At 50.1% G+C, this 14,596-nt stretch overlaps 1 protein-coding gene across 1 annotated transcript; it reads right to left on the reverse strand.

Moving 5' to 3' along the window:
• Positions 1 to 5,960: 5,960 nt before the first annotated feature.
• Positions 5,961 to 11,655, reverse strand: LOC133357154 (DNA dC->dU-editing enzyme APOBEC-3G-like). The gene is made up of 3 exons (XM_061574964.1): positions 9,472 to 11,655; positions 8,622 to 8,646; positions 5,961 to 7,171 (listed from the first exon to the last, which is right to left on the reverse strand). The coding sequence occupies exons 1-3, from the start codon at positions 10,129 to 10,131 to the stop codon at positions 6,960 to 6,962; spliced, it is 897 nt and encodes a 298-aa protein (XP_061430948.1). The 5' UTR covers positions 10,132 to 11,655; the 3' UTR covers positions 5,961 to 6,959.
• Between the last annotated feature and the right edge of the window lie 2,941 nt (positions 11,656 to 14,596).

Genomic DNA, 14,596 nt, shown 5'->3' on the forward strand with positions numbered 1-14,596 from the left:
GGGAGGTTCCCACCCCGCCCACCACCAACCCCCCACCCCGCCCACCACCAACCCCCCACCCCGCCCACCACCAACCCCCCACCCCGCCCACCACCAACCCCCCACCCCGCCCCCCCACCCCCGCCCCCCCACCAACAACACCAACCCCCCCACCACCAACCCCCCACCCCGCCCCCCACCACCAACACCAACCCCCCCACCACCAACCCCCCACCCCGCCCCCCACCACCAACACCAACCCCCCCACCACCCCCCAACCACCCACCACCAACCCCCCACCCCGCCCCCCCACCCCGCCCCCCACCAACCCCCCACCCCGCCCCCCACCACCAACCCCCCACCCCGCCCCCCACCACCAACCCCCCCACCCCGCCCCCCCACCACCAACCCCCCCACCCCGCCCCCCACCAACCCCCCCCCCCACCACCAACCCCCCCCCACCCACCACCAACCCCCCACCACTAACCCCCCCCCACCCACCACCAACCCCCACCCACCACCAACCCCCCCCCCACCCACCACCAACCCCCCCACCCACCACCAACCCACCACCCCCCAACCACCCACCACCAACCCCCCCACCACCAACACCAACCCCCCCACCACCAACCCCTCACCCCACCCCCCCACCACCAACACCAACCACCCCACCACCAACCCCCCCCACCCACCACCAACCCCCCCACCCCCCCCCACCACCAACACCAACCCCCCCACCACCAACCCACCACCCCCCAACCACCCACCACCAACCCCCCCACCACCAACCCCCCACCCCACCACCAACACCACCCCCCCACCAACCCCCCACCACCACCACCAACCCCCCCACCACCAACACCACCCCCCCACCAACCCCCCACCACCACCACCAACCCCCCCACCAACAACACCACCCCCCCACCACCACGTGCGGTGCGGGCACCAGCGAGAAAGTGCGACTCGTTGGGCGAGGTCGTTAAATCGACAATGGAGGCGTCTTCATCAGAGATGCCACAGAGATTGAGTTACTACTGTACAGGAGCGGTCTATATGTCTTGTGACCTCCCCAATTAACCCCTAACATGTCTCCCTCCCTTTGCATATTAATCAAAAAAAGTTTACTTTAAAACAAATTTGTTTTATAGAATTAAATGGGGGTCACAAGACATCTGGACCCCCGATACACGACAGTATTTGGTGCGAAAACGCCGATAACGCCACGGGGCCCACGATATAAATGTAATTTTCTTGAATATTTTTAGACGAAATAGGCTTAGAATGTCCACGTGGACCGATAGCTTATTTAAAGCCAAAAATATAGAAACGTACGCATAAACGCCTTCATTAAATCGTTTGAAAAGTTACACTTCTCATACCGGGGGGGGGGGGCGGTGGGCAGGAATCCGATGAGCTGCAAAGCTCTTTAGCTCAGACGTCCAGTGGTGTGCGGCTCAGCAAGTTACAACATAAACAATAAAAAAACACACACAGGGTTAGTGTGCAAATTTTAGAGAACGGTAAGCGCGCCACTGCATGTAAATGAATTAAGCAATTTATTTTTAAATCGGACTTACGCAATTACCATTGTATAACAACAGAGTTGATGTAAAACAATAGCAGGCATCTTGAGGGGAGTTGCAACCGAGGTCACTGTCAGTCACTGGGGACTTCTCAACCCGGCAACCTTGAAGTCGCCTCGTACTCACTGTATCGTGAGCGCACCCCCCCCCCCCCGCGTTTATATAGTAACGAACTCGGTGGTACCTATACGCTATGGGGAGACTTTCACCGCGCGTTAAATATAAGAAAAGGGAATACATTTTTACATTCATTAAACAATATGTACGTTCATTTAGATATTTTATATCAAGTGAAAGGCTTCGTTTTTTAACGATTTTAATACAGTTATCGCACGCTCTCTCTTTTGAATAAATTATGTTAACTCTTGCGCATGCGCAGTCGTCCGCAATTGAATCGGGACGCTGGTCAGCTGTAGTGCCTCCCCTTTATTATATTTCCCACCACACATAAGCGACGCCGACGTGCTAGCCAATGGAAACACGTCGCCTGCTGCCGTTCAACCAATCGCGTGGCTCAGAGGGGCGAGCGGTGCCTATCCGTTGTAGGTAATATTATCCATTTAAATATTTAATTCATTTCTTTTTAAATCTAGGACCATCCAGAACCCAATAAATTCGTTTTTTTTTCTCTCGCGTGGACATCTATAAAGTACTATTTGGGTCTTTCGGTAAAGTCACGTAGATAGAAAAATAATAATAAAAAATATTTTTAGCTTTACTCTGGTTATTTCGGTAAAGTCACGTAGAAGGGAAATAATAAAATAATACAAATATAAAACAATACATTTTATTATTTTTTATTTTATTTGATTACTTCCCTTCTACGTGACTTTACCGAAAGAAAGAAGAATATAAATACAAGCTTTAATAAGCTTTAAGTCAAGATCTATAAAATACGTACCCAGAGGAGATGGAGCGATGAAATCAAGTCAGCTGTAGGTTGCAGGGTCCAGCTTACCCAGGACTCCTTTACTTACGAACTTTCAACTTACGAACTTTCAGAGATACGAACAAACCTGTCCGTATGTCGAGTTGCCTGTTCGGACCGAGAGTCGTAAGTTCAACCGCCGGCCAATAGATGGCGGTGGTGGCATCTACATCTGCACAACATGAAGAACCAGTGGCATCTACATCTACAGAACGTGAAGAACCAGTGGCATCTACATCTGCAGAACGTGAAGAACCAGTGGCATCTACATCTACAGAACGTGAAGAACCAGTGGCATCTACATCTGCAGAACGTGAAGAACCAGTGGCATCTACATCTGCAGAACGTGAAGAACCAGTGGCATCTACATCTGCAGAACGTGAAGAACCAGTGGCATCTACATCTGCAGAACGTGAAGAACCAGTGGCATCTACATCTGCAGAACGTGAAGAACCAGTGGCATCTACATCTGCAGAACGTGAAGAACCAGTTGCATCTACATCTACAGAACGTGAAGAACCAGTGGCATCTACATCTGCAGAACGTGAAGAACCAGTGGCATCTACATCTGCAGAACGTGAAGAACCAGTGGCATCTACAGGAGATGATACAACTTTTAAAGCCATTCCGCCGGGTTTAGTGTGAACGCCGTACAACGTGCTTGAAATCGACGGAAATAAAGTTGTACTTACGAAACAAATCGACTTACGAACACACCTCTGGAACCTAACTCGTTCATACGTAGAGGAGTCTGTGTATTTCATTGCAAGTGGCAACCACAATAGTTAGTGGGAGCCATTCATCCAGCAGTGGATTGGCCATGCCTGACGGTGATTATGAAGATATAAGCTACAGCATTCGGTTGAATGCAACGCAGTGAGACACATATTGTAAAATTTATTAAATATATATTTGGATTATAACACAGCAATACAATTCAGAGTGCAATCAGTGCAATACTGCAATCAATACATTATGTATCTGTATATACATACAGTTTTCATTTGCAATGTATTATTTTCGTACCGGGAAATATATAATTGTGCTAAAATAAGCATATAGTCTTTAAAATCCGCATAAAATCATGACGTCCAATGGGCTATAGGCAGCATAATAGACGTTCATTGAAAATTGCATTGCACGTGTACAGAGATTTGAACCAAGGTGGAGTTACATGGGGTCTCTGTTGGGACGAGAGGGCCCACACTCATGAGGAAATCTGCTCACCATCCCATGGCTCTTCTTCTTGGTTCTTTCGGTAAAGTCACGTAGAAGGGAAATAATAAAAATTAAACATAATAAAACAATTCTCACGACGTTTCGGCCACAACGCAAGGCGCCCTTTTCCCCCCTTCCAACCCAGCTTATATATATGTGATCCAAGCACGTGTGCTGTTTCATTTAGACGCTGTCGCCTCGACAGACCTGGTTTTCACCTGAGGACAGCTGCTTGCGTTGTGGCCGAAACGTCGTGAGAATTGTTTTATTATGTTTTATTTTTATCATTGTATTACTTCCCTTCTACGTGACTTTACCGAAAGAACCAAGAAGATGAATCCCTGCAGTCACGAAAGCTTTAAATCGAAATCCCATGGCTCGTTTGCAATATCCCACACGTGTTTTAGTTGTGACCCTTGACGTGTCCATTCAGTCGGGTCGGACACAAGATCAGCCCATCCGTGCCGTCGATTCGCACGGTTGGCTACGTACGTTGCCAAACAAGTTCAACATATTTTGAAATATTCTTTGGGTCTTTCGGTAAAGTCACGTAGATAGGTTCAACATATTTTGAAACGCATGAAACAGCGTGGCTTTTGCAATGCCAAGAATGTGAATTTGCACTTAAAAGTTTTAAACATACACGGAATATAATTCGTAATAGCAAAAAATATGTTAGATCATAGTGCAGGTACAATGTCATTTGATTTTTTACGATAAGGGGCCGTCCATAAATGACGTCATGCGATTTTGGAGGATTTTTTACCCCCCCCCCTCCATCGACACATGGCGTCACAAAGTCAGACCCCCCTCAAATATGACGTCACAAAGCTCTGCCCCCCCCCAAAAAAAACATGCTTCAAATCGCTTTAAACTATTGTCATTGTAGTGCGTATTTAATGTGGTGCTGAACTCTGTCGGAGAAAACACATTAAAAAGGAGGCGTTGGAAAGCTTAAATTTAGCATAAAATTAACTTGAAAATATTCAACGTCTAACTAAAACTGCAGATGTTCATAATATTATATTGAAATTATCCTATACTGTGATTATAAAATATTAAAAGTAATTATAACTATTAAAAAACTACTTGAAACTTCGTAGCAGAACGAAGCCAAATAGAGAGTACAATTATAGCAATCATATACTGTATTAGTTCCACAGAATGAAAAGCCCTTGTAGAATCATTAGAATCAAAATGTTTAGTAACAATCATTAAAAAAGAAATCTAAATTTATGCTTCTCCATTCTCCCATGGAGAAGCAAAATGCTCCTTCATGGAATAAATAAAAGGTGACCTTAGTAAATTTAAATAATCAAATAGTTAATAATCAAAATGAATCAAAATTAGTGTTGTTATAACAATTCTATATTTATTTAAAGTTGCGCATTTTGATGTGACGTCACATTATCACCCCCCCCCCACCCTCGTCACACATCGTCACAAATGTCTAGGTGCGTGACGTCATTTATGGACGGCCCACAACCCTCCACCACCCGACAGAGCCATACCAAAGTTGTCACGTCATGCGCAAATATGCCAACTGATGTGGCTCATCAACAAACCGGAGGACGGATGTTGAAAAGGCGAGCAAAATTTAGATAAGCTTGCCGAGGTGTATCAGCTGTACCTTCCCTTCTAGCCCCGCCCAGTCCCTGACTGCCACATTTAGAAAAGCTCCTCCCCCCTCCCCTGAACCAGTATTAAGATTTTGTCTCCTGGATTTCTCTTCACTTGATACACTAAATTTGGCTGTGACGGTCCCACCTGAAGACGGAGACTTGTGTTGCCTCCGAAACGTCGTGATTTAATTGAGTTATTTTCATTTATTATTATTTCATTTTATTATTATTTTTTACCTACGTGACTTTACCGAAAAAACCTAAGAGTATGAATCCTTGCAGTCACGAAAGCTTCAAATCTAGAATTAGGCGAGCAAAATGTTTACATTTTTTTGTTACATTTCACCTGGAGACTACGTCCATTATCACCAGGTGTTAAGCAAGCTCAGCTCTCGCTTAAAGCACATTGGTCGTGAAAGACTAACGAATAAAATTAAACATAATTTCTGGAGAGGAATGTAACTAAAATATGCAGGTTACGCGTCATATTCAGCTCCATCGAAAATACTGCAGAGGTCAATCAAACAACCTGAGCAATAATAGCCATTGACATCATCCCACACCGAAACTGGCTCCTCTGTGCTTAGTTCTCATATCGCCAGCTCTACTTTTTGGGAGAAAAAGCATGGCCCAGTCACTCGTCAGTTTAATTATGTGAGTCCATTAACATCCGAGGCATGAAATGCATTCATTGCTGCTGTGTTTTTAGAAAATTTACCAAAAATTGCATTGGCAACTGGTGAACAAGGACACATGAAACGCGTATCAGAGCAGCCTCTGTCGTGGTGCAATGGTTAGCAGGCTGGACGTTGCAAGCCAAAGGTTGCCGATTCGATTGCTTCTCCCGGATGAGAAACCGGGCAAGCTATCTGTGATTAAACCAGGTTCTCAAGCATGGAAAGTTGATGGTCTTAACCCAGTAACTAATGACTTCCCAAAAAAAATCCTCCTGTACCACATCAGCCCAATCTCTTATCTCTTAAATGGGTTAGATTATTTCTAAGATTTAAAATGTTGGTCCGATAGACACGCGACCAGCAATCTTTCCCGTGCATATAAAAAGGGTGAATAACACAATAAACTGTCTATTGCAGCGACCTCAAAAGTAGTCCTGTGACGGCATCTTTCAGGGGCCATTCGGTGAATACGATACACCGCGAGCGGCGTATCTCTCAACGTAAATTCTTCATCGCCCGACACGAACTTCGACAGCATCATTTATAACACAATTGGACTTTTTAACACGTAGGCTTTCGCGACCAATATTATTCATAATATAGGAGAGCTTCACCATTTTTGCCCGATGAAGCTGATTGTAATTATCAGCGAAACGTCGTACTCAAATTTTAAAATGCTGTTGATTCTCTCTTCAACACACCAGTGGGCTAAAGAAGTGAATTATTTTGTCCTTTGAAAAACGTGACACATTTTTTACTGTTTGGCCGTGTCGGGTGGTGGAGGGTTACGACACATTTATAAATAACGCGATCTGACCCAAAAACCTTGATTATGAACAATTGGACTTGGTTTCTTTTTACATACACAACATTAAAAACGATGCCATACATACGTTTAGCAAATGTAGCGGTGCCGCACCTGATCAAGTATATGCATGACGAGGTACAAAATTTAAAAGAGGGCCCTCTTGGCCGTCAAGGCATCCATGGGGTCTTCTTGTTGTCGTTTCCTGGGCAGCGTGGGGGCGGCCGTGGCTTCGGGAGGTCCTTGCTTGCTGGGCGTGCACTCCACGACCCCCGTCAGATCCTCAAGCGGCAGGTGCCAATCATCGTCATGCCAACTCTCGTGCCCGCCGCTGGTGGTCTCCGACAGCTTCCCGGGGTCTGGGGGGAGCGGAAACACGCGTTCGATCATCAGTTTAACGCGTAGGCTTTAGCGACAAATATTATTCAGAATAAAGTTTTTTGGGTTAGATCGCATGAGTATAAATGTTGTGTCGTAACCCTCCACCACCCGATACAGCCAATTAGTAAAAGATTCGTCACGTAAACAAAACGCTAATTAGTTACTATTCCAGCCCACCGGTGTGCTGGAGAGTAAATCCACAACATTTACAATTTACAATACTCATTGGCGTTTTGTTTACGCGACAAATCCCTTACTAATTGGCTGTGTCGGGTGGTGTGGGGTTACGGCACATTTATACTTACGCGATCTAACCCAAAAACCTGTATTGTGTTCGATCATCATCCTCTCTCACGCTAGTGGTGAATACATTTGGCAATGAGATCTCTAAAAATTGGAACTGTTTCAGCTCCTTCCCCTCGCACTCCTCGACTTTTGAATTCTACACTGCCCTTGGATTTACCTCCCATCGCCTATTTTCCCAAGTTCCTATGAAGCCTTACTTGTTTGGGGCTAAACCACGTGGTGAGCAGTTTCATGACAACATTCTTGTCATTAACCCTCCACCACCAAACAAGATCGTCACGTGATAACCCTTCGATTTTACGTGCTATGAACTGGCAGTGTTTAATAATGGTGACAAACACAGTTTTAAGTTTACAAATGAAAAGTCAAACGTAACTGTATAAACGGATGTAAGTTAAAAGTAATACTCTCACATTGAATGCTAATCGCTTCATGGTGAATACAATTGTATGGGTGTCAAGGGAAGAATTCCCACCAATAGGAGGGTTAGTGGGAGGGGTAATCGAGTAGATACAAGGGGAGAACGGACGGGAAGAAGGGGCCTTTGCCAGGAACGAGATTGGGACGGCTGGGGACAGGTGTGGATGGGAGAAAAGGATTAAAGGACGAACCCCCTGCAACCTTGTGTCGGCTCTCCTTAACACAATGATAACAGTGCCGCGTCTGTTGGGATTGATGTGAAACCACATGTCATTTCTCGTTCTTGCAAAAGTGGAACGATAAAACTACTGTACTGCACTTCTTCTCCGCCTCATGGCGGACTGGCTAGGCGACAGTGGGCAAACTTAACACTCATTCATGGGACTGGTCAAACGTCCCAATGCACGGCCCTCCCGAAAACGAGTACTTGAGATCAGTGAGGCAATTATTGGGTAAATAAAGGGCATTTTTACTATTTACATTTTTACTTTTTAAATATGTTGCTCCAAGCAAACTAAAGACTCTCCCTAGTCAACAGGAAATGTTGGACCAATATTGAACCAACATTGGTGCAAACATTCCAACAACAGACCAATATTTGGCCCGACAATGCATGTTTACTGGGTTCACATTCCAATTGACTGGATTATCCCTCTCATGGAAATACTGCATATTTAAAGTATACATTGGCCATCCATTTACCTGAGTTATCACTCCCGTTGTCGTCCTGCAAAGACAAAAAGAGATATGATTTTGTTAGCAATGTACTTGGGCAGTAGTGGCATTGCAGTGAAACACGGGGAGACACTGCGCATGCAGCGGCGATGGTCCGCTGGTGATGGAGGGCGGTTGCCTCCAACTGCCTGGTAGCGTCCTTCACGAGCCTCCTTCACAGAGTCCAATCTTGACACCGCTAGTACCTTATCCTTCGCAAGTCCACACACTCCCAAATTCTCCTATACCACATCAGCCCAATCTCTTCTGAAGCCCATGCCGTGCCCGTTTATCCCTCCTTTATCCAGCCAAATAGAAGCTGCATGGGCATGCGGTGGCTGGGCATGCAGGCTACATGACCCAGCCAACATAGCCTTGCCTGCTGGAGTCAACTGATGGGACTGTTTCCAGATCTTTCAAGGATCTGTGAGCTCCTCAAACAAACCAGTGTGGTTAAACCCAGGATGGAGCATAGGTAGGCCAGCCTGCATGTTTCAAACTGGTGCAGATGTTCCTTTAAAGGGATCCATGTTTCGCAACATAAAGAGGGAATAACTGTGGCCGAGAAGACCCGGAGCTTCGTATGGAGCAATAGAGAAGGCAGCTTCCAAACGGCGTTACACAGCTGATGAAAATATAATGCCGCTCAACTGATTCAGATTGAGACCTCCGCTGCCAAACCAGAGCTGGTCATAAGCAAACTGCCCAGGTACGGAAACTTCTCTACTCTGTCCACAATTGCCCCATCATTCACGGGTAATTGAGGGAAGGAAGCATTCGATGGCACATCAGCCATCCACGGCCGCCAGCACCACCAGCACCATCCTGGCTCTCTCACCTTCTCGTCCATGATCTTGTCGAATTCCCGTTGGACGCGGGGGACGTTACTGTGCCACTGCACGAGCCACAGCGGCGTTGTTTCGCTCTGCGCCGCGTCCACCAGGATGTGCACGCAGTTATCGTGCCGCCTCCTGTCCATCACGCCGAGCTGCACCCCCGCGCGGCATAGGTGACGCAGCCCGGCCCGCACGGGCCCGACGTTTCCGCGGTAGATTCGGGAGAACCAGACGCGGAGCCGGTGTCGGCCGCCGCCGACGTCGCGCAGCCATCGGAGCAGCACCCCCGAGCAGCGGTCGCAGGGGCTCCACGACGCGAACCACTCGACGCAGAAGCCCACGCCGCCGTGCTCGCGGACGTGGCGTGTCATCTCGTCCAGCAGCAGCTCCTCGGCGTGCATGCCGCGCTTCTCCGGGCTCTCGCGTGGGATGCCGTCGGCGACCTCCCCCTTGTTAGTGACGTAGCCCCAGAGCTCGGATTCTGTGGTGCCGGTGGTGCTGGTGGCGAGGATGGGTTTGAGCTTGAAGCAAATGTAGCAGCTGTTCCTTCCGTACGCCCACTCGAGGTTGTCGAACTCGAAGAGAAACGTGTCGAGGGGCAGCTTCTTGTAAAGGAAGACCGACATGTTTTCTGAAGAAGGCCGGCCGGCCGAAACGTCCATCGAGTTGTTGTTTCCCCTCCTTTCTTATCGGTAAGTTACCAAAACCAATCAAACGTATTGCTTTTGAAGGTAAAAACGCATCACAATTGCCTGAATATTTGATGAATACGTAAAAACATTCCCCTTTCCAGCACTCTCAGCTGCCTGTGTTGTATCCATAGGGGCTGTCAGTCGTCACCCTTCCAGCGGGGGGGATAACACCGCCAATCGCACGGAGCGTTCGCGTTACGAGATCTTCCACGTATCAAAGGTCATTTAAAACCACCGGGAGTGTCCCGGTAAACACGGTCCCTACATGCAACAGATGTACGCAAGCAGCCAGCCCACGCTGGCTTCTTCGTCACCCAGTGGCTGGCACGGCTCATGTGAGCGGTGCGAATGCGTTTCTCGGCAATGATGAAATTCTGGTGCCTTGCGTCACTACTTGGAACTGACCGTGGGCGTGCGCAGGCAAGCCCCAGAGCTGGCAAGCTGGCCAGTCCATTGAGGAAGTCTCCCTCTTATGTTTTGGACATTGATTAGATCAGTGGTTCTTAACCTGGGGTGCACGCACCCCCTGGGGGTGCGAAATTCCCCTTTCTGGGAGTGCAAGACATAAGCAGATTTTTTTAGAAGGTAAGTCATCGAAAAAACAAATTAAGCATGGGCACGTAAGAACAACTACATTGTTTAATCGAATCCTATGTATTTACTAACAGACATTTTTTTTTCTTCTTCTTGGTTCTTTCGGTAAAGTTTTTTTTTTATGATTGCGAACCAAAGGGGTGCAAGGCTGCAGGAAAAGTTAAGAACCACTGCATTAGATTGATGTGTACAAAGACCCCCGTATAGCCTTAACAGACTGTAGGGGCAAGTGCTGTTAGCGAGCACCTATGAAGGCCGGAACGGTACACGAGGGGGTGGGTGGCCAGCACAACGCCCGACCGCCTTTGTCTCCCCAGTGGCGATGTTTACACACCGCACCAGGTACTCATTTCAGGCTGAGTCGACCTAGGGGAGGCCCAGGACCGGATCAAATAATCGCCACTGATATTGGTCGTGAGCGGGAATTGAACTCGGGTCGCCGGGTTCATAACGCAGTGCGCTATCCACTGCGCTACCACTCCCCGCGAAACGCGCACACCGACCACAAATCGCATTCACGTTGTGCCAGCACTCCATGCTTATTTGTCAACTGTGCGATGACCGCTTGGGCTCCACAGGCAGATCCTAGTGCCTGTGTAACGGTTTCAATTTAGCCGCACACACTTCTTGGGAGGCAACACTCATTTTATTAATGAACACAACGGTCACTCAACAGTTACTCTTACTCTACACACAGGGTGGTGACCACCGACCTGCCCGAGCTAACACACACGTGTCTCTTAGCTACTGCAGCGTGACCCAGCCAGGTGGCTGCTGGCAGTCCGCTCACTGGAGGCCTTCTCTTCTTGGCATCTTCACGAGGCGTCTTCATTCTTCGCAGGAACAGCCCCGAACCTCCTGAGGAGGCCGCTGATATGGGGCTCGGCGTGCCCGGCCCCACCCCGGCCACGCCTCCCTTCGAGCACCCTCTCGAAGCCCCCCCCCCCCCCCGCTGCTGTCCACGTGCCCCCCCCCCCCCCCGAGGGCCCCCTGGACCCCCGGCCCCCACTGGGATCCGGTCACGTGTCCAGCACCGGCCCTGACGTGATTCCAGCCTCCAGCCGGGATGACGTCATGTGTGTGTGTCGACCCACGTGGTAGTAACGCTCCTGGCACAGTAACAAAAACTAAAAAACTTCGATTTAAAGCTTTCGTGACCGCAGGGATTCATATTCTTGGTTCTTTCGGTAAAGTCACATAGAAGGGACATAATAAAATAATGAAAATAAAACAATAAATGTTTTAATATATAAATAAAAACTGAATAAAAAAATTAATAAAAAAAAACTAAAATGAGGGCCGAAAAAAAATATTATCCACAATTCTTCTGTTATTCGTGTGTTATTTTTTTTTATTGAACAGAAAACACCGAGAGGAGTCATTTAGACTGCGCCTTTCAGTGTCGCGTCAACGCTGTGCATACCGGGGGCTCTCGGGCGGAACTTCAGGTTGCACCGCAGCGTGTCGTTCGGCACGGTTGTCCCGGCACGTGGGGCGAAACGTTGGACACCGTGCCGAGCAACAGCGCGTGGCTGCGACCCGCAAGCGCGTCGGAGAGTTTAACGGGCTCCGTCTTCCTAGCGAACTGCGTGTGAAAATGTGTTTTCCCCATTTTATCTGAACGCACTGGGGGCGTGCAACCCGCACGACCTCCACGGGTCCCCGCCATGGCTTCAACAATTTAGGCGACGTAGCCAAAGGTGCCTGAGGGCAATGCAGCCAGGCCCTGTCACCTGGTTCCCAGTTGTGCACGGACACCTTCCGTGCACGCAACCGCTCGTTAGCAATTTGGCGAGCCCGCGAATTAAGCCGTGCGGCCTCCCTTGCCTCTGTCAGCTTGTAAATGTTAAATTTAATATGCTCTGCCAATTTCGAATTAGTCCGTGGTGCGGGCAGACCCAGCTGCGTTTCCATGGGCGGGTCGGCTTCCCGACCGTACATCAGATAAAACGGGGAAAATCCCGTAGCTGCATGGGGGGCCATTCTATACGCGGCGAGGACCCCAGGAACCTGCAGGTCCCAATCAACATGTGCCTCACACACCTGCTGGCACAGCATAGAAGTCAATGTCCTGTTGAGCCTCTCAACCATCCCGTCCGTCTGCGGGTGGTACGGGGAGGTACGCACCTTCTTAGTACCCAACAGGTCGCACACCTCTTGCAGCAATTTACTCGAAAAATTTTTCCCTTGGTCGGTCAGCAAGCGTTCGGGAGCCCCCTTGTCCAGGACGTAGCCCTGGACAAAGGCGTCCGTCACAGCCGCCGACGACTGGTTGGCGAGTGGCCACGCCATAGGCCACCGGGTAAAATATTCGACCCCCACCAACAGGTACTTATTACCCCTAGGCGTGACTGGAAAAGGCCCCAGAATATCGAGTGCAACGAGCTCGTTAGTGCGCGAGACCTGAATAGATTGCAGCGGTGGATTAGCTGCCACAGGCGGTGGTTTCCGTCTGGCGCACTCAACACAACCCTTCAGAATATTCACCACGTCACCCCCCATTCCCGGCCAATAATAGTCACGCTGAAGCAGGGCAAGCGTTTTGTTAACTCCCAAATGCAAGAGGCGTTCGTGTGCGGCCAAGACAACCTTCCCCCTCTTCGAACCGAATCCCCGAACTCTACTCGGCTCTCCCCCGCCGCAACGCGACGACCCATACGTGTCGAGTATGCGGGCCGAGCATGTGAGGTGCCGCGACTTGCCGGGGTTTGCAGGGATGACTTGGGGCCTTGTTCGTCGTCCCGCCGAGGTCCCATGGCGCGCTGACGTGGGGCGCGGCAACCGGAGGCCACGTGGCCCCGGAGGCCGCAGTTATAGCACGTGATGACAGTCGTCGGAGATCTCGGTTGCTCCAGCTTGCGGGCCGCTCGCAGAGGCGAACGGCCCCCCGACCTCCAGTCCCCCGGTCGTTCCACGATGAACGCCTCCTCTCGTGGGCTGACGACTTGGGGCACGGTGACTACCGGGCCCGGAGCTGAGGCCACGGCAGCGTTGCAGACGACCCCCTGTTTACGTTGAAGGACCTCGTGCGCTTGTATGCTCGTAGCGACCCGTAAGGAAGAAATATCGGTCTCGTCGGCCGTGTTGATGGGGACCCCCAGGTCCTGCGCCAACTTGAGCAGTTGCTCCAAAACCATCGCATCTTGGCCCTCCTCGTCCATACGAGGGAACGCGGCGTCGGCGAGAGCAAGCAACGCCGTGCGGTAGGCGAGCACAGTCTCCGTGTCCGCCTTCCGTCTTGCATAAAAATGATGGCGGCACGCCGAGGGAGGACCATAGACCTTGGCCATGAGAGCCAGCGCATCCTTGAGCGTGGAGCGGTCCGACCTACGTGCGGACGTGAAGGCCGCGAGCGCGTTGTCGTCCAGCATGGCAGGCAGTGCCCGCAGTGCCGTAGCGTCGGACCAGGCGGACATCTCCTGATGCGCCAAAAACCTGCGCTGAAATTGGCTCCAATCCCCGCCTTCCGCCTTGAAGGCTGACAACGTGGGAAGGCGCTGTTGAAAGATGAAGTCGTCCTCCTCCTCGTGCTTCCTCTCCGCCGCCCCGTCGGTGTGTAAGATGGCGGCCCCAGTGGCGGGTGTCTGATGGCGGTCCGCAGCGCGCGTTGGTGACGTAAGCGGGCGCGCTTGGAGAACCGCTGCCACGTGGTGATGGCCGTTCCCGCCAAAAGTCGGCGCAGATGAAATGGCGGGAATCGCCAAGTCGTTTTGGCGGGAATCTGCGGGGCGACCCTGCAGAACGTCCGCCGCCGTCCCCGCTCCTCCCGACGAGCTGATCTCCGCCAGGATGGACGCGGCGGCGAGCAGCAGCTCCGCCAGGCGGGAGTGCGCCTCGCGAA

The sequence above is a fragment of the Lethenteron reissneri genome, chromosome 57 (genome assembly GCF_015708825.2).
Source record: "Lethenteron reissneri isolate LAM-NWPU_2019-01 chromosome 57, ASM1570882v1, whole genome shotgun sequence".
In the NCBI taxonomy this organism is placed as follows: Eukaryota; Metazoa; Chordata; class Hyperoartia; order Petromyzontiformes; family Petromyzontidae; genus Lethenteron; species Lethenteron reissneri.